At 31.7% G+C, this 24,579-nt stretch overlaps 1 protein-coding gene across 3 annotated transcripts in view; it reads right to left on the bottom strand.

Annotated features, from left to right (window-relative positions):
* Positions 1 to 820: 820 nt before the first annotated feature.
* Positions 821 to 24,579, bottom strand: part of LOC143190361 (corticotropin-releasing factor receptor 2) — a 49,431-nt gene continuing 25,672 nt past the window's right edge. For all 3 annotated transcript variants that reach the window (XM_076394601.1, XM_076394600.1, XM_076394602.1), the window contains exons 2-9: positions 20,218 to 20,268; positions 18,903 to 19,085; positions 16,684 to 16,849; positions 14,618 to 14,740; positions 11,710 to 12,198; positions 3,688 to 3,895; positions 2,769 to 2,952; positions 821 to 1,026 (exon numbers count right to left, since the gene is read on the bottom strand). In XM_076394601.1, the coding sequence (XP_076250716.1) occupies positions 880 to 1,026; positions 2,769 to 2,952; positions 3,688 to 3,895; positions 11,710 to 12,198; positions 14,618 to 14,740; positions 16,684 to 16,849; positions 18,903 to 19,085; positions 20,218 to 20,268 (1,551 nt within the window). In that variant the 3' untranslated portion in view covers positions 821 to 879. The remainder of the gene's footprint in view (positions 1,027 to 2,768; positions 2,953 to 3,687; positions 3,896 to 11,709; positions 12,199 to 14,617; positions 14,741 to 16,683; positions 16,850 to 18,902; positions 19,086 to 20,217; positions 20,269 to 24,579) is intronic.

Genomic DNA, 24,579 nt, shown 5'->3' with positions numbered 1-24,579 from the left:
GATCAAAAAGTTCGAAGACAAAGAATTACAAAGACTTATTGGATTAAAACCCAGTTCATACTGTCAACTTTCAAGCAGCTTAGCAGTTAATGAATTAACTGTTTCAGGCGCCTACAATTACACGAGTTTATTAAAAATGTATTTCTAAATCATTCCAAAATCACTGTTTCATTTACCTTACCACGCAAGAAAAAATATTATTGTCTGTGGTGTATTGTAACAGATCCAGACTGGACTAAACCGAAACTCATTCATCTCTATACTGAAGGGGAATACACTCAAGTCTTGCTTTGCATATGGTGGTATAAAGATGATGTAGTGTATTACGATAACCAAATTGAACGACATATTGTTGCATAAAATACCAGCAAGATACAATAGCAATACGTAAAGTCATCCTCTTGTATAACGTTTGACCATACGTTACAAGACTTTTGAAGGATATTCAATAAATAATGTTTCACAATAATTATCTTTTTAAAGTCACAAAATGATTATAATACATGCAAGATAATTAACGAATCTACTCAAAAAATTGTTTGTAAATTTTCTTTCTCTATACCACTGCATTCAGACGTATGGATTTTGGAAACATGAGAAAAGCAAGGACAAAAACGAAAACATGGTTTATTTTTAAAATAATGGCCATTCTATGAATCTGTTTTATTTTCTTTCCAGTATCCGAGATAGCAATGTTTTACTAATTAAAATATTTTTATTTTCATGAAATTACAAGAGCTGTAAAATAATTTAATCAAGCATTAGGACATTAACCTTAATACAACTAATTGTCGTTGTTTTTACATAATAAAAAGTGATATTTTGAAAGAAAATATTTATTTATAAAAAATGAGACAATAAGTTAAGAATACGTGATATTTAACAATCGCCTTTCGAATCACTGGTCTGTACATAAGTAGCTGTTGTAGTACGTCGTCTGGCTTGAGGTACTCGGAATCTGATACCAAATCTTTGGCTGAGCTGGATGTTGATCTTCCGAAAAACATTCCTCAGTTCATTTTGAACCTGCGAAAATAAAAAATATAAATTGTTATTTTTGTACTTTTTAAGCTCTCAGACCAATTTTAGGCAATTATAACAAAGCTGAATGTTTATTTTGAATTAAAAGAAGAAGTAAAACAAGTATATTAAAAGAATTAAAAGTAAAACTAATATGGTCACAAACGTGTTTGTCGACTTGCTCCATCTCTTGATCTCATATCCTAAAAGTAATTTAGTCGTGACATATTGAAATACAAATAAACTAGATGACTCTTGAAATATTAAGTATATGACTTAATCTTTATGAATTTTTTACAAGGTACAAGGACTCAGATTAACACCAAGAAAACGATTTTAGAAGGCTGCTAATAAAACTAATAAAATTCGAGTTTTAGGCTGCAAGGGAATAGAGTTGAAGAATGGTCTAAATCTGGGAATTATGCTGTTAGTAATGACACACAAATCGTTTACAAACTGGGCATATCCGCTATGGTGGCATGACTTGGGACTTGATGATATGACGAAGTCGATGTAGTTCAGCATGACTACGAAAACTAAATGTTTATACTTGATCATTTAGTTCGTATTTTCGTATTAGTATAAATTTAGTATGCATGTTAATTTGTGTTTGTAAGTCATATAAATCAATAAATAAACGAACTAAGAATATTCGTGAGTTACATAACATCTCAGAATAGCAGAGTTTACGATGGAAATATTAAGTGGTTATTTATATTTTATTTGAATTAAATTTGCTGGAAAATCTGTAAATATTCAATCATGCATGTAATAAAATTCAGACGAATTATGTTATGTCTGTACATGTCAGTACACATTTTCTTCATGCTTTGGAGCAGTTGAGATTTCGATTTGAATATGTTAACGTTGGTGTGGTGTGGAGCTTTTAATGAAAAAACTCATGCAGAACTAATTATTCAAGAGAAGATGAAGTATTATGTGGAAAGCAAAACAACAGTTGTTGAGCAATATATCCGAGCTTTTGAGACGTTTGAAACGGAATAAACCTAACGCTTAAATAATGTTTCTTGTAGACAGTTGTTCAATACAATATTTGCCTTATTGTTTTTTTATTATCGTAGAATATCAGCTATTCATCATTATCATCAGCAATCTGTTGATGCTGACAACAGAATTGGCAAAATAAGCCTCTAGAAATCCGGTAATTTTGATTGATTGAAACATTTCTTCTATTCCACAAGAACATCTTAGAGAAGTGAAATCTCCTCCAGTTTTATCGATTTGTCTTAGTTTAGCCCTAGATGTCATTGTTTTCTTCTGTATTACTCGTTCCTAGTACTAGAAGACCTAAATTTACTCTAATTTAATGCTGTTGACATTAGCAGTAGCAGGTGATGTGTCGCCAATATTTTATAATTTTTTATTGCTTTTTAAGTCATACGGCTCTGAAATACGAAGTATACCGTGAAGAATGATCGAAGTCACGACATCTTCGTCATGGAATATAGATAATATAGAGTAAGATAATAAGATAATATAGAGTAGAGATAATATGGTAATAAACCCGCACCCGCAAAAAGTTAATGGACCTCCTGTAAAATGCCTGAAGAACTTTAATAATTCTAGTTCTATTTTCCTCTTTATTTTTATTTTCAAAGCTACCTGGTACTTCCAAAATCTTGATCAGTGCATATAATTGAAAGCAGAATGAAAATCAATAAAAATGTTCTACCGCCCACCATCTAAATCTAATAGCTTTCTAACTTACTAAGCAAAACGGTACTCACCTCACTATTAGCGTAACAAAATAAAATCGCTACGAATATGCCCTGCAGAGCTTCCATGGTGTAACGGAAATAGTCGTAAACATCTTCTGCCGTACACGTGTCATTGACGACAATTTTCTTTGCCGTGATGAAAACGTGCAGACCAAACAGAGGTATCAGAAATATTGTTGCTCGAAAAGCAGCTCTGAAATAATTGTAACGTTTTAAAATAGGTAAAAATTCTTTTAATTATGTATATCAATCACTAAGTACACATCACCTAAAATATCATTGCCTGACTAACGTTTGAAAGATCTTAAAAATGAATTTATTTCGGTTAGTTTTCAAAAAATATTATAGATTTTTCTGGATACCCGTACTTCCATCCCATGGACGCGTTGGCTAGTCCTTACGGTTACTTCAAGCATCATCAATCACAAACAGTGACCTCCTTACACTCTTCTATCACAGTCGCCCGTTAAGACCTTTGCACCCTTACATCCCATGGGAATGTAAGCACGTCATTGCCGACGCCTCCGGTATTGCAACACACCGATCATGTTGGCTCGGTAGCACCAAAACCACCACCATCCATGATGTCGCCAAGTTTGGATCTATGCAGACCGGTTCTTGTAGTGGTGTTTCGAATGGCAGAAAAAATACTGTCTTTAGATAAATTTAACAAATAGCTTTGTATTAATTACTATGACATATAGTAGAATATTTAATTTTAGGCTTCACAGCATTGTTATAAAATAATTATAATAAGCTTAGAAAACTTTTGATAATAAAAATTTATTAGAAATATTCAAGCTAAATAAGTCTCTCGAGCAAAATCGACAGTATTAGTTTAGTAAAATGTTAGATCGCATCATACTATTATTACTTAAATCAAGCTATGAATTAATTCCAATGGATAATGTGAATTTGAATAACTTACTTTGTTTGTCTGGTTGTTCCACCTTGTTTCATCTTCGATACCATAACTTTTATAATGTCCAATAATAAGAACGTATTTATTAGCAGGATTACTATACGGAAACTGTCAACTGACCATTGGGCACCGTTTCTATCAACGGCCCAGCAATCGGTTGCTTCAAAATTCACCATGATGCCGGCCCAAATGATTGATGGAATGAATGTCAAAGCTACAAAACAACATAAAATAAATTGAATATATTTTATATTTAATGTTATATATCCTACTGTAGAGCACCACACAAGAAAATTGACAATTCACTTAAGCATTATTGGATTTTCTTCGAATTATTCGAGTGCTGAATAATTTATACTATATTCTATAAAACAGTTACAATTAAATTTATTTAAGTGTTGCTACATTAGCGTAAAATTATAAAAGAAGAAGTAGGATTGCTTCTATCAATAAAAAACAATGAATATTTGTAAAAATAGATTAAAAAAAGTAAAAACATGATTAGCAAGACTATCAACATGAAGAAAGATTCATTCAGTACAATTCATTAGTATTTTTATTGGAATAATTATTGTACTGAAACAAAACTATCCTACTGCAATGAAGGAATTTACTCCAGCCTTTGGAACACAGTTGTTATAGATTCCAGGGGGATATCACCAAAATTAGTTTGTTTGCCTCGGCATTCCACGCACAACATCGAAAATTTCACGCAACACTTTATTTTGGAACCTCTGATTGGATGTTGGATTTGCTAATAGTAAGAAAAGTATCGATGGAAACCAAATCTCGATATTTCAAAAACACATAGATATATCGATTTCGATTTTTATGTAAATTTGGATGTATCGATATTTTACAAAAGATATATCAATATTTTTAACAAAAAAAATATAGATAGTTTCTAAACATTTAAAAAGTAGCGAAAATAAACGATTAAAATTAATTATCCAAATGCATTAAATATTTAAAATTAAGTACCAACTTATAAAGTTGATTAAAAACAATTAAAATGTTTTTAAATTATTTAAATTTATCTGCGAACGAATCTAGATATTTTTGCGACATCCCTATGCCACAGTTTGATACTACATAACCAATCTATATACATACAAATCTTTCTGATTATAATATTTTCTTTTTGAGGGTTTTTAAAATTATTAATACTTACTGAAGACCCATTTATTTCATTATTGTTCTTTTTACCTCCCTAGCAGAACATTTTTCTACCGGTCATAAGTCAATTCGAAACGGATTAAATAGTTTTTTTTTTCATTTTTGGAGTAAGCTTGCATTTTTTCTTAATATTTCATGGTCCAGTTATTACCATTGTATCTAAAGGCTGGACAGCATAATCCAGTATGAGGCTTTTTAAAATATCATCTTATTTCCAAGAACTAATATTCCGTTGTATCAACTGGCATTAAGTTTTCTAAATAACATATATTCCTTCGGTTTAATCACTATTAATTAGATCTTTAGTTCTTTTGTTGCTTTGTTGAATTTTATCTAGTTTTTTTTTCCGGACTTGCTTATTGTCAGGTTTTTCTCATTACACTTTTTGGTTGATATATAATAAACTTTTTGGTAAGCTACACTATTGAGAATTGCGTAATATGCTGTACCTTCTATGCTTTTTGTTATAGTAATTGCTGTTGTTTCTGTATATATCTCAACATTTTGCTTAGTTTTATAGAGACATTAGGGACAATAAACAGCCTAGTTTTCCTCAACATAATTACCGATTAGTTTTACGACTACGCAAAGAAGGCGCCTTAGCTTTGGTGATGATAATATGTAATAATTTTTGGTGATAGTTTTATAGCAAACTAAAGCATGACTCATCTTTACCCTTTCTGGTGACAAGCCAAATAGTAAAATGTAAGTGTTTTTTTTTGAGATAGGTATATGTTACAAGGAAGAAGAATCAAAACTATTTTGAGTTGTCTGGAAACTGCCATCACTAGAGGTAGATTAACAAAGGATAGAAAATTAGGTTAAGTAGATGGTAAGAATCTAAAACGAAGAAGGAAATAGTTTTTTTATGTGCTCGGTCCATTTTTGACGTATCTAGGAGAAAATATGTTAATTGACAAACAGTACGTCATTTGTGACAAACATTGATGATGTAAATTGTTAATGTTTGGCCATATACAGAAAAAGATAATCTTTTTAGCGTCGAATGACAAGAATATTACCTATTTAAAAAAAGTTTTACCAGAATATTTTAATTTAACCTTAATTATATAGCAAGACATAAAATTCGGTCTACTTGAGTAAAAAGGTAAAGATACCTAAATTTGACAGGCAAGAAATACTAGCCATTAGATACAAAATGAGTTACGAAAAGTGTCATTCCAAATTAACATGATTTTCAATGGTTTTTATTTATTTAAATTATTTTTAAGGTAATAAAAGAGGCTTAATGATTGAAACAATGTTGACAATGTCTAAGGTCTTAAATATTTCCTACTCACGTATAATGTTCTGAGTTTTTTATATAACTGAAAAAAACTACTGTTCTAGGAATTTATATTTTTAGCGATAACCACTAGTAATAATATATGGAAATTAGCCGTATTCCTTATTATTATTGTCACGTCAAGTATATAAACAACATTTACCTTTGCTGTTATGAATGCTGTGGAGGTTTAAGCAGTACAAATGTCTTATATGGTATATAGTAAATTAAATATATGACTTATATTTATAATACCGATAAGTACGCACGTATACGCATTTTGGAATTCAGAAGAAAAATTAGTTCTTTCTGCGAAACTTAAGTTATAAATATCTTATTCTTTCGATATAAACAATTAAAACGGTCTTGATCTAGATGGGAAATAAATTTAGGGGGTATAAATATATAGTTTTTTTTTATCTAAATCTACATTGCTTTGTTTCTTATTAATTTATTATACTTCAGTTGTATTAAGAGAAACTTGTATTAGATTCATATTTATTCATATCGTACGTTATTGTTATTTTAACTAATTATTATTTACATTTTTGCTTGTAGTTTGGTTGTAATCCCATGAGTGGGAATATTAAAAACGAGGAAGCCATTCCGTACACTGTAAATTCAGAAGGTCGTCAAAGGTAAACTGATATCAAAGACCAAGCTACAATCGGCAAACTCAAGAAATTTTGTTACAATTGAAAGTTGTTCAGGTGGAATAACGACCATATATATTACTTTGGTTGCTTCAGGAGGAAAGTAGAACACGTTGCTAATGCGGTACTGGATATTTAAGGAGTCATTATAGTATATGACTTAAATATCATGACTAACGTGCTCATTATAAAAGGGGATTCATTCCAAATAAATAGATTCTACAGCCAATTCTAGGAGAACTCAACTCGCAAGATGCCACAGAATATTTTTTCAACTGTGTTTTATATTATTGACCCGTTGCTTTTTAAGTGTTCAGTCAGAAAAAAGAGGCAATCGATCCAGTTACAGTTGCCTATGTGGAATTAATTCAGCTTTAATTTGACACGTCAAAACCATTTTAATCTGCTGTGGAACCATTATCTATGGATTTGCTATATGATGTTTATTCATTTTTAATATGGCCTTGGAGAGAAACATATAAAATTGTTTTCGCATTTAAAACACCTCAAGCTTATAGATCCATACCAGACTGTAATATTGTCCAAGCCTGTAAACAAAATATCTTTCAGCTTGACCGATCCGGATACTACTTTAGTAGTAGGTAACACTCTATTCTCCTATATTAGTAATGATGTATTGTACTCCTGTACTTGCTGCAAATGGGTGCAGTTGAAATTTACAATAAAATAGGAAATTGACGTATTATATCGTCAACACATTCGTTCTTGCATTAATTTTCAAGTCTTATAGTTCTGCAATGTGTATTTTTCCTCTGTCTGTCTTTTTTTAAAGAGTTTTAATATTATCGTGTTCATATTGTCCTCTACACAGTATCATGAGGACAAGCTGGCTCCCGTTAGCCATCACCTACCGGAATTTCAAATTATTAAGGACATACAAGCAGCTAACGGAAGCTAAAAAGTTAGCTTAGCTTTAGCTTCTAAAGCTAACCGAAGTGAGGGCTAGTATATACAATCAAAAGCAGATCGAAAATTAATAAAAACGCTTATTTATTTAATAAAAGCGGCACGTTTTCCACATCTAAAATATTCGTGCACTTATTGACAGAATGCAAAAAAAACGAAAAGGTGAAATCTATATAACCGTGATTCGTCTTAAAACGCCCTAAACATACTTTCTCTCATGATTTTTGTTTACAAACTCTTTGAGATCTTATTTGTTTGATTTTCATTCGTTTAATTTTTTTATTTTGATTCTTATTTCAATATTGGAACAATTATTGCCTTTTTCTAAGCCGACGGATGCTAAGCTTGATTAACAAATTCGCGTAAGCAGAGGTTGAAGCCTCCCGAATAGGGGAATAATACATCAGTATATATTTTCCAAATTAGAATAAAGCTTAACGCTTTTATTTAACTACTCAAGTAAAGTTAAGAATACACTTCACATAGTTGTAGCTACGATCTTCTGATTTAATGCATTTATAGAACAGATATGGGAGTTGTCCTACACTAGCCTGTGGGGCTCTAGCAGAAATAGATTTAAGTGATGAGAATGCCCCTTTATGTGAGACTTTAAATTTTCTTTCGAATTGGTATGATTCCAGGAGTGAACAGTAATTGAGCGTTAATGTTATCAATTTACTATACCCGGTCAAAATCTTGTGATATGTCCAGGAATATTGCAGGGTAGTGCAATATTCCTGGTAGTGCTGGGTAGGGAAATATAGGTTGCACTTGATCGATTGTCCAGTGATTTCAAAATCCAAACTAGAATTCTAGTATTTTTATAAATGGTTTAATACGTTTTAACAGCGGTTTCTCAAATAATTTTGATACCACAGGTATCAGCGAAATAGGTCTGTAAGATTCAACTTCTGTCGATTTTTTAGAAATAATTATTCGAGCAAATTGACGACATTCAGTAGCATGCTTCAGTATCAAACAGGCATTGAATATATAAGTCAACATGGTAAGTGCTTTTTGTGGCAGCTCTTTTAATAACCCAATTGGAATATCTTCCATTTCAGAAGCCTTTTTAGGAATGAGATTGTTGTCAATTTCTGTGGAAACTTACATTGTAGAAATCGGATTTACAGCTAATCGAGCTGATAAACAGGATATATATCTACTGTGGATTCTATATAATTCGGTTGAAATGCGTAGCTAAATATTTACGAATCCATTCATTTTGATCATTTTTTATAGGGGGTACTCAAATTATTGGTCTTGTAAGTCGTCGAGTTAAATTTCCATAGCGAATAATGTTTGTCTGCTTCTGGGCTTAATTCACTTACATATTTTTCGAGACAACTCTATTTATATTCTTTAATATTTTAATTTGTCTGATTACTAATTGTATTAAACATTGTTTTGTCTACAGCATACTCTTCTAGCTTTTCGTCTTTCTTTTATCAATTGCCTAATTTTAAGGGTGTAATTTTAAAGGTGGAATTTGTTCAATTATATCTAGGGTTTGCAGCTCAAGATTGTCTAGACTTTTGAGTCGTATATTTAGACTAATTTGTTTCTAAAATATTAAATATTGAAGTACTCTTCTCTTAATTTTCTTGATATCTCCTCGATGTATTGTAACGGTCAATTCATATGCAATCGCCTAGCTGTAATTTCATTACATAGTTCCAACAGTTTTTGTTTAACTGCTGAGTAGTTTCTTTTAACATATTGTTTTCATTCATAACAGTATTTTTACAGGAGCTTTCATTGTCCGATTATTATAAGGGTGAAACTTGGAACGTTCATTGTTTCGCTGCACAGTGAACACACTTTAGGTTGACCGTCTCACCGTAACGCGTACCTGGGAACTCTTTGAGACCATTAAATAAAACTTGATCCTTATAAAATACGGATGTATTTTTTTTGTAAATTTCTAAAGAGTTGTTTTCGAGAAGGGAAAATCCTGTCTTGAATCTATGGAGGTTGAGACGGAATTAGATTTGTTAATAAAAGTTAATGTAGACTTTTGATAGGTTTTTGTTATATAGGTAACACCAAGGAAGTAATTTTTTTATTTTCATTTGAATTTGGTTATTTGAAATGTTACCAATTAGACGTACCATCGCTGTGAACTGCAGTCGATAGGATAATGGAAAGTAGCTCATTGGGCATTAACAGTAACATTTCTACGTTAATTTACGCACGTTACGTGATTCCGTTCAACTGCATTTCGCACTTCACGTTGCTCACCAGTTTAACTTGTTCTTATATATTTTTTACTTATAGCACTGCAAGTTTTGCGATGGCTAAGGTTTTATAACAAAGCAAATTTATCGGATAAGCATTATTATACACAAAAAATCTTTGGAGACATTAGACCACACGATGTAAGATTTTGGAAACAACCATAGCTGGTTTGGTAGTGTGACGATTCTATTGGCGGATGATTTTCGACAGTGATTCTATTTCTGAAGCTGTCAATTTCATGAAAATACGTCAAAATACTAAAAACTTTCCGAACAAATGCTCCACATTGGTAATAATAGAATTCGTGTTGTCACATCATCTGGATATATATGACATATACAACTGACAAAAATTGGCAGGGAATGTCTTTATTTATTATACAAAAGACCGAACTCATTAGATTTAGGCTATTTCTGGAGAATCCCAACCGGCACTCGGCAAATCTCGATAGTTTCCGCCTGAGTATGAGATATGGCCATTTACAAGCAATTTTGAGATACTACAATGTAATTTATTTAATTTATAAGTTCTTGTGTTATTAGTTCTTGTACTGTTCGGAAATCATCCATCGATTTGTGAATATATAAAAAAAGTAATTACATACATCAAGGTGCATATCCATTCAATTTTTATTTTAGTTTTGCAAACTGGAATTATACCGAATTCTCTATACTTTAGACATAGTCAACCATGTGAAAAGTACAGAGAAATATGACTCGATGTCCTTTATGTGAGTCTGTCGCATCAGAATCTCAGCTCATCGATCCACGGCATTAAAATTGAATAAGAAACAATGAAGTTTATGAACCGCCAGCTTTAATAAAATTATTGCTACTTCTAAATTTTTGAACACAATCGATCAGGAGTATTCGGTCAATTCATAAGAGTATATTAAAAAGTGAAAGTTATTAAAATCAGAGAAAAATGGCATTAGATAAAGAAAGAACTAGATATATTGACTTACAAAGATTTATATAACATTCAACTAGCAAATAAATTGAATTACAAAGGTACAAAACATTAAAGGGACGTTACAAGTGTTGAACCATGGGTAAATGAGGTCAGATATACAGGATGTGTCTTATATAAGCCACAATCAGTTTCTGTGTACCTAACCTACTTTAAATAAAGAAGATTTTATGTTAATCATAATAAATGATGGGACATATTAAATGTTAAAGGGATATGAAGGAATAAATGCATACGTGTGTATTCTACACATAGGCTTAATGCATATCGACGAATATGTTATAGGTTAAGTTGTGAATTCAAGCTAATTGATTCTATTTATATTATGTCCTTCAAATATACGTATAATTTTTGACAACTGACAATTTTGCAAACACAAATCCTTGTTCGCATGAGGGGATTCCCCAGAACTAGACGCTTGTGAAAAGTCTCAAAATTACAAAAATCCAAACCAAACAACATTAATGTCAACGAAATGAATTTTCAATTGGCTTGAATATCCATATTTTTCACATGGCTAATAGTTGCCTTTTTCCCTATCGGAAAATCATAAACGTTATTTATTTACGCGCCAGGAAACAAAACTAACAATGTTTTGTATCAAAAATCTATGTCTTTCAAATTTTTTGTTATTATTAACTATTCCAGTTCAAGCAGGACATCTATATATTTGCATATGTAACCCTACTGTTCTAGATATAAACTAGTAACTTATTAATTTCATTTATGCTAAGAATAAGATTATAATTTTATAATTAAAATTCTGATATAAATAATTACCTGCTACAACAATGTACAGTATCCATATTGAAGGTTCCTTTGCAAATGTACGAACAATTACTTTGTGTAGGTAATATCCATCAATTAACATGCAGGCGTAAGTTGAGTTCGTCGAAGAGCTGACCAGGAACGACAATATCCTGCAACCCACAGAGTTCAGCTCCATTACATGATTAGTGAGATCCGATGACAAAAGGGCATCTATGATAACCAGTTTTTTGAAAATGATTGTCATAATATTTCTCAAAACAATAGCTATAAGCAGATTTCGATGCAATATCACCCTGGTCAACTCACGAAATGATGGAATAGCTAAGAAAATGATAATTGCAGGGAACGAACATGCTATACAAACGAACAGGAATATCACATGAAAGTTGTGTCTTCTTAAATAAACAGGAGCTATTGCGCATGTGCTGTAATTTGTTTGCTGATTCCATGTACCAATACGCAATTGTTCGTTATACAAACAATCTTTTTTGCTCTTCACTGAAACAAAAAAAAACATTATACAGATTTACTCGTAACACATCGTCTGAAGATAAATTGATATATATCCGAAGGCATTATTTTTATATAACTGAGTACCTTTTAGTATAAATGTTGATGATAGTCCGTTGAATAAAACAGTGAACTCTAGTCATCCAAATGTATGGCATCAAAATGTTGCAATGTTATCGCATCAACTTTAAATTTTAATTCATTTTACCTTAACAAATAACAAAATTCTGATAACATAAAATAATGAAACAAATATAATGTTATCCAATATAATTTATTTTAATATTATGGTATGCTGTATCCAATGCATATACTATCGAAGGACTTATACTAAAGTTAATTATACTGTCACAATAGTTATGTAGGCTAGAGTGGTATTTCATTATATTTACATTAAATTCTTACTCCACACTACCTAAGAGTAGAGTTCTAGGAGCTTAATATAGTATAAGGTATCCCCTAGAGGCCTAATTCACCTAATTAACAATTGTATATTCAAGTAATGTATTTTACTTTTATTAGAGCGCATATTTACCTTTTACGTTTAATTCTTGGTTCTTCCGTTGCTGTATTTGTTGGTCAAGTAATTTTGATATCACTATATTTCCCTTTAGTTTCTTCTGTTACTATCTGTGTGCATCTATCTTGATAGAACTAGATAAAGTCACTATAGTTTCCCTAATATATTTACAATATCTGCAAAATAGTTAAGATTCCTTCAAATATCTGAACATCAATTACCATTACATTTTATCCAAAGGCTCATATATTTTCTGAACAACTGCACAAATATTTATGCCTATAGTTATCATACAGTTATCCTATATTAATTAAATGGTAGTCGCACTTATAACGTTTACCTTTGTCCGTTAACGTTTGTTGTCTTTATGCTATTTGCATTATCTTGCCTTGAGTGACCCGATGTTCCATTTTAAAATATTCATGTTTTGTCTATATACCTAATATAGATATCTTAGCTATATACATAATTGAAATAAGTTTTCCTTGATTTTATTTTATGCTTTCAAAAATGTTATCTTCTTAATCTTTTAAAAACAATATCTGGAAGCACCATTAAACCTCCTCGTCGGTTATGTTTATACCAATATACCTATAAGTCCTATGCTTCCCAACAGTGTATGAAGGGTTTTACATCCCTCAAAGAGCTGCATATACCTAAGGTTTCTATGGATACTTTCCAGACTAACAGCTTCTTCTGAAAGAATTGTATTATAGCGACCTTGAGGCATGTCGAATTTTACATGTTAGAATAACTGCCTACATATACATCCTGCATACATGCCTGCATACATATAATATCCAGAAATACTATCCCAGATGTTGAATACGTGCGGGGTGCCAGCAGCACCGACCAGTAAACAAAAACGATTATCTAGCATCCCCGAGATGTTTATCTGGGATATTATTGAAGAGTACTTTCATGAAGGGTACCATTCAGTCACTGACTATCGTTTAGTTCAGATGTGCCACCACCGACTGTCCAAGCCTCGTCTTCAGGTAACACCGCTGCCATCCCTATTATCCGCGGTATTTTCCATATTTTTATTTGCCAATAAATAACGGTTACATAATGTAAAGCATAACTCTTTCATGTCATTTTACCTCAACTCATTGAGCCATATACAACCCCTCCAAGTATTAAATTGTTTATATTGAAAAACCTACTGACATATATTCATATTATTTGTTTTCATATAATTTATAAATATGATCTCAGATATTCCGTCTCTTTAGAATTTGTCTGAAGATGGTTACTTTTCAGTGAAACCAAAATTATATTTTTATTCATTCTTCGAGGTATCTTAGTCACACTGTCCCTACTAATATTCAATGCAACTATAACTCGCTAAAAATATTTCCAATAAAAACCGAAGCAACTTACTATTAAACAGTATCGATACTTACATCTAGCATTTCTCTAGCAAAAGGGGGCCGCCTCTAGCTCGTTCTTGTTCGAAGTAACTGATTAGAGACGCAGCCTATTTATGACTCTGACTATCACATGGCTTAGGCATTTTCAATCAAACTAATAATAAGCAGCGATTTCAATTTTATCAAAATAAGCAAAGCGCCAAAACAAAGTAAAATATTGTCTGATTTTAAAACGAACTTGCAAACTATAATAGGCCATATATTAAACATCTTGATGACATGAATTCACTGTTATTTTGAATAGACTATATACATATATGATGATAATCTAAATTCGATGCGTCTTCGAATCTAATGACAAATTATCTGAGCAGTTCATTTAAAATATCACTACCGCATGCATTAAACCATATTTTTAAACCATTCCACTAATGTACAGAGATGGAGCTTTATACACTGTACAACTGGTACTAATCCAGATAAACTATTTGTTATTTTATTTTGCCCTACTTACACGTACAAACCTTGTCTGGTGACTGATAAGCTTGGCTACTGCATGGCATTTCAGCTGTTGTGTCAACCGGAGTTTTAGGGAAACAGGACCAAGCATCCCATATAACAGGACAATGTTTTTCATCTGTAAAAAATTTTATGGAATTCAATAGGTCAGAATACAACTCTAACAATATGAAGGCTGTATGATAATTTTTTGCGTACATATATCGCTACAAATTTTTATATAGTCATATATTTATTCCAACGTAAACGTACGTTCCGTTTAAACCATTTTTGTTTGCTGTAAGCTATCACCTAGAACCACCCACACCCACATCTGTCTAGAATTTTTTAACAAGTTTTTTTAAAGTTCATTATTTATTCATGTTGTATTCATTATTATGTAGAACACTACACATTATTATTATACAACATTACAGCCAGAATGATTAGAATTAAATAATAAGAAGCTTACACTACAAGAAGCTGGTATACCACAAGGAAGTGTACTGGGGCCAATGCTTTATCTACTCTACACTTATGATATATCACACATGGAGAATATTACGAGGGGTACATTTGCGGATGATACTGCGATTATAGCTGTCGGAGACAATAGTGAAGGAGCCACATGAAGATTACAAGAAAACAGGCAAGTGACAATATAAATAATTTGACACAAGCTTGGAAGATAATAATTAACGAAAGTAAATTTGTGCATATGCAGTTCACCTACAATCAGACCGTATAAGCACCAATAACATTAAATAATACTATCATTCCATGGGTATAGCAACAACGCTAAATATCTCGGAATGAATACTGAAGAAAAGAAAAGAACTTGAATTGAAATATAGGAAAATAGTAATATAAATAGAACATTTTTTTTCAGAACAAAGTTCTGAGAAGTATTGTGAGCGCACCCAAGTACTATAGGACTGACTAACTACATCGAGACCTTCAGATACTCACAGTAAGCAAGGAAATTAAGATAATTGTAACGGAGCATAGAGCAAGACTCCATTCTCATCAGAATACTGGAATATTGCAAATTTTGGATACCATGAGAGCAGAACACTGATTCAAAAGAATGAAACCATCTGATCTTGTGTAGTGTTGTGTAGTGAGGTAAATATAAAAAATACAGCAATGACATGTATAAACATTATTTTACCAGAGACTGAGATAGGGCCGTTGGGTCCTCCTAGTTATACACCTGGATTTAGGTTATCATAAAGACAAATTGTAGATTAGTCGGAAACGACTAGTAACAATGTATAATTAAATAATAAAAAAATTATACAACAACTTGATAGAAATAGTCATCAAATATAATTTCGGAGTATCTCAATAAACAAACAATCTTGTAGTTGCGACTAATTAAGTCAACATTCTCTGTCAGTCTGGCATAAAACAATGTAGGATACGCATTTTAATTTTCTTCTATATTATATAGTTTTTCTAATATAATCAACGTGATTTGTACAAATATATTGACTGCGGTTAAACATCTAAAATAGCACTCTAAAATAACTAATGATTATTCCAAGCAATGATGACAAAGAATTATTTGACTGAACCAGTTTGATAGTCAGTGACTATTTCTTGTTTGTTAACCTGAAGAAATAGCTAGATGGTAAGAAATTTGGACCGCATGAAGAGGTATCACTGAAACAAACGTCTATTTGTAGAAACGCTCTAAGAAAATATAATGAGTTAAAAGGAGATGATGTCGAGAAATAATGCGCTTTTTTGCCCTAAATTCGGTTGTATTCAAAGTTACTGACTCATGATATTACCCTCGCATTTATATCATATAAAATTAATTGCTTCCAAGTTTCCCATACTTAGCATCCATCAATCCATCCAAATACATATTATTTTTGAAGGGATATTTTGAAAGGAATACACTAAAATTATAATGATGTAGTGGAACTAAATATATCGAATTGAAAATTTATTTTGTTCAATATATATTATATCCTTAATATTGTAAGGTATACTTTAGTGTTGAAAATATTTTTTATATCAAGGCTCTACTACTTATGCTATATACTTATCATACTGCCTTCGCAGAAAACGTACCGCCGTAAATATTTGTATCTGTCATGTAATTATTACAGCAATCTTCGGCGTCTCGGCAGCATTTCACATAGTTATCGAATACTTCGTCGGACATAAATGATTTCCGGAGCAGTTTTAAGGAATCCGCATCACGATAGTCGAATAACGCTACTGTAGTATCGCTAATCTAAAAACAATATTTATAATAACATGTTTGTAATAAGATATGTGATTTTTTTAAAAATTATGTATTAAAACTAGTAGTATAACAATTAATTTTAATCTGATTTAACCTATTAACAAACAACTAGTAACTAACTAATATATCTTTCAATGAAGTACTTAGTGTTCAAACATTTGGAATATCAAAAGGTTTTTCCGTTTTACATGTCTAATGAATCAGCAAATCTTCTGATAGCGTCCGTAACCATATCATTTTTTAAGTCGTGATGGAGGGCACAAACGTGTACAAGAAGCATTCATCGGCACACATTTCGGCAACTTATTTTCGAACCTCTGAATTACTTGGACATTGGAGTCACTGGCGCAGCCCCATAGCTGAATTCCATAGGCTCACACAGGTCTCAGTATCCGTTAGTAGAAATTAAACTTGTAGGTTATAATTTTATTGTAGGTTGATAAATGGCAGTTTCAGCCAAGCCACCAATACGTTTTCTTCAACTTGATGTTGAGTTGAGTATCCGGGGTCAAGCCAAGGTATTTACTGAGTAGGCATATGTAACTTGCATGTTTTTAAAAAAGGCACGCTGCCACGTGGTCCTTCTATCTGTGAATGTAATATGTGTAGATGCTATTTCATTCAATTTGATTCGCCATATTTTAGTCCAGATAGCAACATTATCACGAAAAGATTGGAACATCCACGTTTATCGGACTTTCTCATTTAACTAAAAGAAAAAAGCCGCTGAACGTTCTCGTTCTAACCTTAAAAACATGTTAGACGTGGGTTCGAATATTCAAAAGTGGTGATTTCGAAGTGCAAGGCAAAGAACGTTGTGGTAAACCGAAAAAATTTGAAGGTGCAAAACCCTACTCAACCTCAAAACCAAAAAATTTTCCATGAAAAGCTAAGATCGGAAGTGATTTCTGTATTGAATGGTGATGGGTGATGGAAAATGGATTTATTTTGAAAACCCTAAGTGCAAGACATCAGGGTTATCACCTGCAATCAGAGTGGCGTGGTGTATTACGAGCTGTTGGGACCTGTTAAAACAGTTAATAGTGATCACTACTGGCAACAAATGATCAATTTGAATCATGCATTGATCTAAAAACGTTCATATTATTCAGGAAGACACGGTAAAGTAATTTTAAAAAAGGATAACGTGCGGCCTCATAAAGAAAAACCAGTCAAGGAATATATCCGTATCTTCCAGCCCTTGCCCCATCCAACTCTCAACTTTTCGCATCAATGAGACACCAATCTCGAAGAAGTTATAAAATAGCTCGATGAATGGTTTTCATCAACAAAAGATCAAACCGTTTTTTTAGGATGGCATCCATAAATTGGCTGAAATATGAACAAAACGTATAGAATCATATAGCCGATATTTTGAGTAAAAACATTTTTCCATTTTCTTCAGAAATTATGTATATTTTTTTCGAAAAAAAAAACGCTGATGACTTTCCGGTACACCTGGTATATAGGAAACTATTGGGAATATTTAGAATACCGAGGTTCCACGGAACGAATCTTTTGACCTGTTTTGTGGTGGAATGGTGAAATTATAAGCAGAGGTTCATCTAATTGGACAAAAATATTTGAATATATTTTAATAATAAACAGAAGAGTAATGTTGCAAAAAAAAGGATCTGCAGTTACAGGTACAGTGGATGCTGTATTTCAAGGATTGGATGACCTTAATATTGAATGATCTATTGAAGCCTAAAGATCACAGTTTGCTCAAAACTCTTTATGCTATATCAGGACGACGGGCATCACAAATTGAAATATCGAAATTAAATGACGAAAAGATTCAAATAGCAATTTCCAGAAACTATGTATGCAGACACGTAGATAAATAATGAATCATTGGACGCCACGTAGATAAGGCGACAGTCAGATATTAAGTTGGATAACACATAATACATTCATTAAATATATATCCATATTGTTAATGATAAAATTGATATATATATATATATATATATATATATATATATATATATATATATATAATTCAGTAAAAACTATATTTTGTAATCTTTCTCATACTTACTATTGCAACTGGAAGGGATATATTTGCGTTATAGGTTTCCCAATAGAACCACATGGATTTATAACTTAATTTTTGAATGAATCTAGCACTATTTGTATAATTATAGCAGTAAAATCCTGTTCTGTGGTTCCACAAAACTTGTGATACAACCGATTCTCTGACTAAACATAGTTTTGTTACATTCTGAAAAAAAAGATAAAAGCACACATATATAAACATATTTTAATTAATATATTCTTTCAGTTTGGGTTTAATAGTATTTTGTTAATTTTCTATTTCCTAGTATTTCTCGTTACAATAAAAGTTAAATACAACTTCAATTTCAGGTTGGGACAGAGAATAAATATATAAAGCGAAAGATAGATTATTAGAATGGGAAATTGGACGTAACAAGCACACACCCTTATAAGAATGTCAACAATACTACGATATCACTATTAATTGTATGATAATAATAACCAATAATTAATAATATAAACAAAATAGAAATTCAATGTGAGCTTTTAAATTTTGATTAGGTTTATCTACTAAGCAAATGAAATGGTAATATGACAAATGTAAGTCATGCAGAATATAGTCTCGTCTATAAAGAGAAGAACTACTAAATGTTAAATATAAACACTAGTCAATAGCATTAAATATAGATACAGAAAGGAAAAGAGAGGGAAACAGTGCAGCTACTGACTAAGTCACAGCCTCTTGTGATGAAGCTGACAATTTTAGCTTAGTTGTTTATAAAGTGGTAAAGAAATTTTATGATTAGATTTTGTTGGATGTATGCAATTATAATAGGTCGCCGTGTTTGCAATTTTAACATAAAATTATCTAGACTTTGTGTTACCAATTGAATAAGATGTAAAATTTAGATACTAATGGAACAGTTATTAAGGATGAGTATATAAATACAGTAGGAACAGCTAACGGTGAGTAAGTAGTTGACTATGGAGAATAGCAAATACATGTCATATACAAAAATGCGGAGGTAGTTTGCATATGAATGAGTAGAAGCGAGGATACAAGGAAGTAACTGAAGAATTAGTGGGGCAATGCTATAAATATAAAACCAATATTTGAAGTAATCGATAATAGATCGACTTAAAGGGAATTAAGGGAAGTCAGTGAGATTTTTATACAACAATAATAAAATTATAATAATAATAAGTAAATAAAAAAATTAATAAGTAAGCTGAACAATAAAGAAACTGTACTGGGTTAGCTAATAAATAAATGTCTGAGCTTGAGAAATGAGCTTGATTGTTTTGCACTTCAGGCTAATTACATTTTAAAATTAATATTCAATGTCAATTTTACTTACATCCTCTCCTGCAGGTATATAGTCTTGATAATCTATATTTGGTAATGCTGTCTGAAACAAACAAATTCCAATAAATAAAAATTATATAAAGGAATGTATTTACAATCAATAAATTAACGATTGATTTTTAAAAACTTTTAAAACTATTTTAAAATTATAAGATATTTGAAATGAATCAGAAGTACATATCACTAAAATTTACAGAATCTTTAGAATTACCTCTAGTACAATGATATACTATCTCTCCACAACCATGTCAATTACTATCAGTTCTTAAGCAAGAACAAGTTTTCTTAGCTATTTTCTGTCCACCAGACATGAAATTAAATCAAAAGCTGAGTTCGAAATTCTAAATATCCTTTAAACAAAGAGGGCAAACGATTCTTAAATTTATAGATTAAAATAGATATATTAGAGAGAATATATTTAAATAGAATTTACTCGGCCGTGGCATATTGCACTGAATACCATATATATTTGAATAGAAATATTTTAATATAATATTAAAATAAATAGTTCAGAAAATCATCAAATCAAAAACTGAACGATCAGTGTACTCTCAGGGTTTCTATTTAATAACTTTCAAAATATGTTTTTTTATCCAGATAGTTCTAGAAAATGTATTACTTGCTAAAGTCCGTTTTTAAAGAAGCTATTGAATTTAGTTGGAATTTGAGACGAAAGACTGAATTTAATTACATGGAGTACCTGCATGGGAACCTGCAGCGTATCGGAATCCTACGGCCTCATCGTAAGACGCGGTGAATATTCATGTTTTCATTCAACTAGAAGATGACAATTTAGGATTTTATGGAAATTATTGATATGGCTGTACTCAATGCCTGTATCATATATACTAGACATGTTCCTAATTATAAATGTAATGACCGAAGTAGACAACGAATTTTTTTACAAAATTTGGCCCAAGAACTTGAACTCCCAAACGTCCTAAACAAGAAACAAAATAGCAAATGGGTTCGAAATTCTAAATATCCTTTAAACAAAGAGGACAAACGATTCTTAAATATATAGATTAAAATAGATAGATTAGAGAGAATATATTTAAATAGATTTTATTCAGCCGTGGAATATTGCACTGAATACCATATATATTTGAATAGAAATATTTTAATATAATATTAAAATAAATAGTTCATAAAATCATCAAATCAAAAACTGAACGATCAGTGTACTCTCATGGTTTCTATTTAATGACTTTCAAAATGTGTTTTTTTTTCATCCAGATAATCCTAGAAAATGTATTACTTGCTAAAGTCCGTTTTTAAAGATGCTATTGAATTTAGTTGGAATTTGAGACGAAAGACTGAATTTAATTACGTGGGGTACCTTCATGGGGATCTGCAACATATCGAAATCCTACGGCCTCATCGTAAGACATGGTGAATATTCATGTTTTCATTCAACTAGAAGATGACAATTTAGGATTTTATGGAAATTATTGATATGGCTGTACTCAATGCCTGTATCATATATACTAAACATGTTCCTAATTATAAATGTAATGACCGAAGTAGACAACGAATTTTTTTTTACAAAATTTGGCCCAAGAACTTGCACTCCCAAACGTGCTAAACAAGAAACAAAATAGCAATAATTTTCAGAAAACTGCAATAGGCTTATTCCTTGCGAACCGCAATGTCACGATTCAAGAAAATCCTGCTAGAGATCACGGGACACAAAGACCAGTCCAGGAGTTCCACAAAGTCAATATTTATGTAAGGGTTGGGAATGTGAAACTTTTTATAACTACGAAAGAAAGGATGCAACATCTGTAAAACCTGTACACTTGATGATTGGAAGAACATGGTATGGTCCGATCATTCATAGTTTACAGACGACCCGATTTATAAATGAAGAATCCCAAATGAAGCCTACGATCCTGGCTGCCTGCTTCTTACAATCAAGCATGGTGAAGATTCTATTATAATTAAGGAGGCAATATCGTGATATTTAGCTGGTTCTCTCGTTCACATCACTGTCCATGTTACTGCAAATTAATATGTCGACCTCCTTAATGATGGGGATTTTTCTATAACTAGCATATTGCTGCCAAATCGTGTGATATTTCAAAATGATAATGCGCTCATATATACCGCCAAAAAGGTTCAGTCTTGTTTTGAAGAGCATCAGATCATTCCTCATCATTCCTCATCAGGCAGCCCGATCACCAGACCTCATCATAATTGAACCATTTTGGGAGAGTTTTATGGAAGAAAATAAAGAGTAGATTACCATAATACCTAATACTATTGAAGCAATTAACATATGTTCTGGTACAGTTGGTTTGGAAGAATTATAGCTCTATTAGCAACACTTTATTAGTTGATAAATATAGTGTACATGACAAGTTATCATATTGTTTGTTCTTCCCCCGTATATGTAATATTGTTTGTATTTAATATATTAAACAAAATACCACCAAAGTTGTAAAGTCAATTCGTCCAGATAAAAACAATAATATTTATGTTAAAGATTCATCGAGACATCCCTATTTTGTAAACATATTTTACGCCTTCGGAATCTGTATTTAATTTTTGATATACGAAATTCGAAAAGATGTACATTAAACTCGTAACAACATGACACATTTTTAGGAACGGATATTCGAATCAGCATCGGTACGAAGCCCACTTTCCCAGTCCCATATTTTATCTTTTATTATAAATTTGAGAGCGTTAACGCGACTTAGATAAATAATTAAGTCCGCGTTGGAAATAGTTTAATTATCAGGCCAATTCGAATATTTATAACTGATCCGGTTATAAATTTTACCAAGTTAAATTTAATTCTGCACTTGGTTGCTACGTTATTTATAGGATTATGAAAGGAAGCTAAATTATTATCAAGACAACAAATATAAATACAGTAAGTCAAGGTGCATTATAATGGGTGATTGCATGTACATTGGTGAGCGATATCTATTGGTGAATCTTCGAAGTATATATTTTAAATAACCTAACCTAATTATTATATTCTATGATTTTGTCATTTTTCTAAATAAGATAGTAATTTTTCATTTCCTATTATTGAGTTATTCAGTGGATAGAGATAGGAATTTTAAAAAAGAAAATACATTACTACATTGATTGGACGAAATTCAAAATCAAAATGTCAAGGATATTTTAGACAGCTTAGTAATTCATGAATCAATTCCACTCAGAATTTTGCGAGCAATGAGAAGATACGAAACGGAAAATGGCTAAAATTACCGTCTTAATTTTCCGTTTTTTATGGCATATTGTGATTGGCTATGAAAACTAGATGTATACAATATGACAATATTGAGCGTAGTAAGTCATGGGTTAGTCCAGGGGAGCCGTCCACATCCATGCCGAATTAGAATATTCATCGCCACGACATCATGCTATGCATATGACGTAATCAGTAAGATGTAGTTTATTTCGAGCTGTTTATATCGATTGAAACTGTTACTTTGGACAAATTATATGACGTATTGTTACAAAAAAAGGACGTAAGTGATAGATGCAAATTCACGCTGTTTTATAATAACGTTCGGCCACACGTTGCAAGAGTTGTGAACCTTAAAATTGTGTTGAGCGACATACCAGCCATAAAATACGATGTGTACAGGGCAATTTTCAGATTAGAGCATGCTGTATATTGTTCCCTCTTTCTCTACCTACAGTATGTAAAATTGACCATTTTAAAATTGCCTGATACATAGATGGCGCTACTAGAATTAAATCCATATGTTTTTTATTTAGCCCTAACCATCAAAAGATGCGTGTATAATTTTGACAGCTGTCAGATCATCAGGTTGTCAATTATAGCATTTTGAGTAAAGCAATTTTTGCTATTGTGAAAAAAATGTATAAACAGAAAGTTCGCGAGGTGATAAAATATTGTTTTTTGAAGGGAAAAATATAGTTGAAGCAATAAACTTGGCTTGATGGCGAGTTTCCGGACACTGTCCCAGCAAAATCAACCATCAAGGATTGGTATGCTAAGTTTACATGTGGTGAAATGATCACCGAAGACGGTGAACGCAGTGGACGTCCAAAAGAGGTTGTTACCGACGAAAACATAAAAAAATCAACAAAATGATTTTGAATGACCGTAAATTGAACTTGAATGTAATAGCAAACACTCTAAAGATATCAACTGAACGTATACATCATATCATTCATGAATATTTGGTTATGAGAAAGCTCTGTGCAAAGTGAGTACCACGCAAGCTCTCTTTTGACCAAAAACAACGACGAGTTCATGATTCGGAGCAGTGCTTGAAGATGATCAAGCATAATAAACCCGAGTTTTTGCATCGATATGTGACAATGGATGAAACATGGCTCTATCATTTCACTTCGAAATCCAATCGAC

The sequence above is a fragment of the Rhynchophorus ferrugineus genome, unplaced genomic scaffold, assembly GCF_030347505.1.
Source record: "Rhynchophorus ferrugineus isolate W39M unplaced genomic scaffold, kcgeb_rfMv2 rfM2, whole genome shotgun sequence".
Taxonomy (NCBI): domain Eukaryota; kingdom Metazoa; phylum Arthropoda; class Insecta; order Coleoptera; family Curculionidae; genus Rhynchophorus; species Rhynchophorus ferrugineus.
Note: the sequence above shows the minus strand (reverse complement) of the source record. Positions and strands in the feature narration are given on the sequence as shown.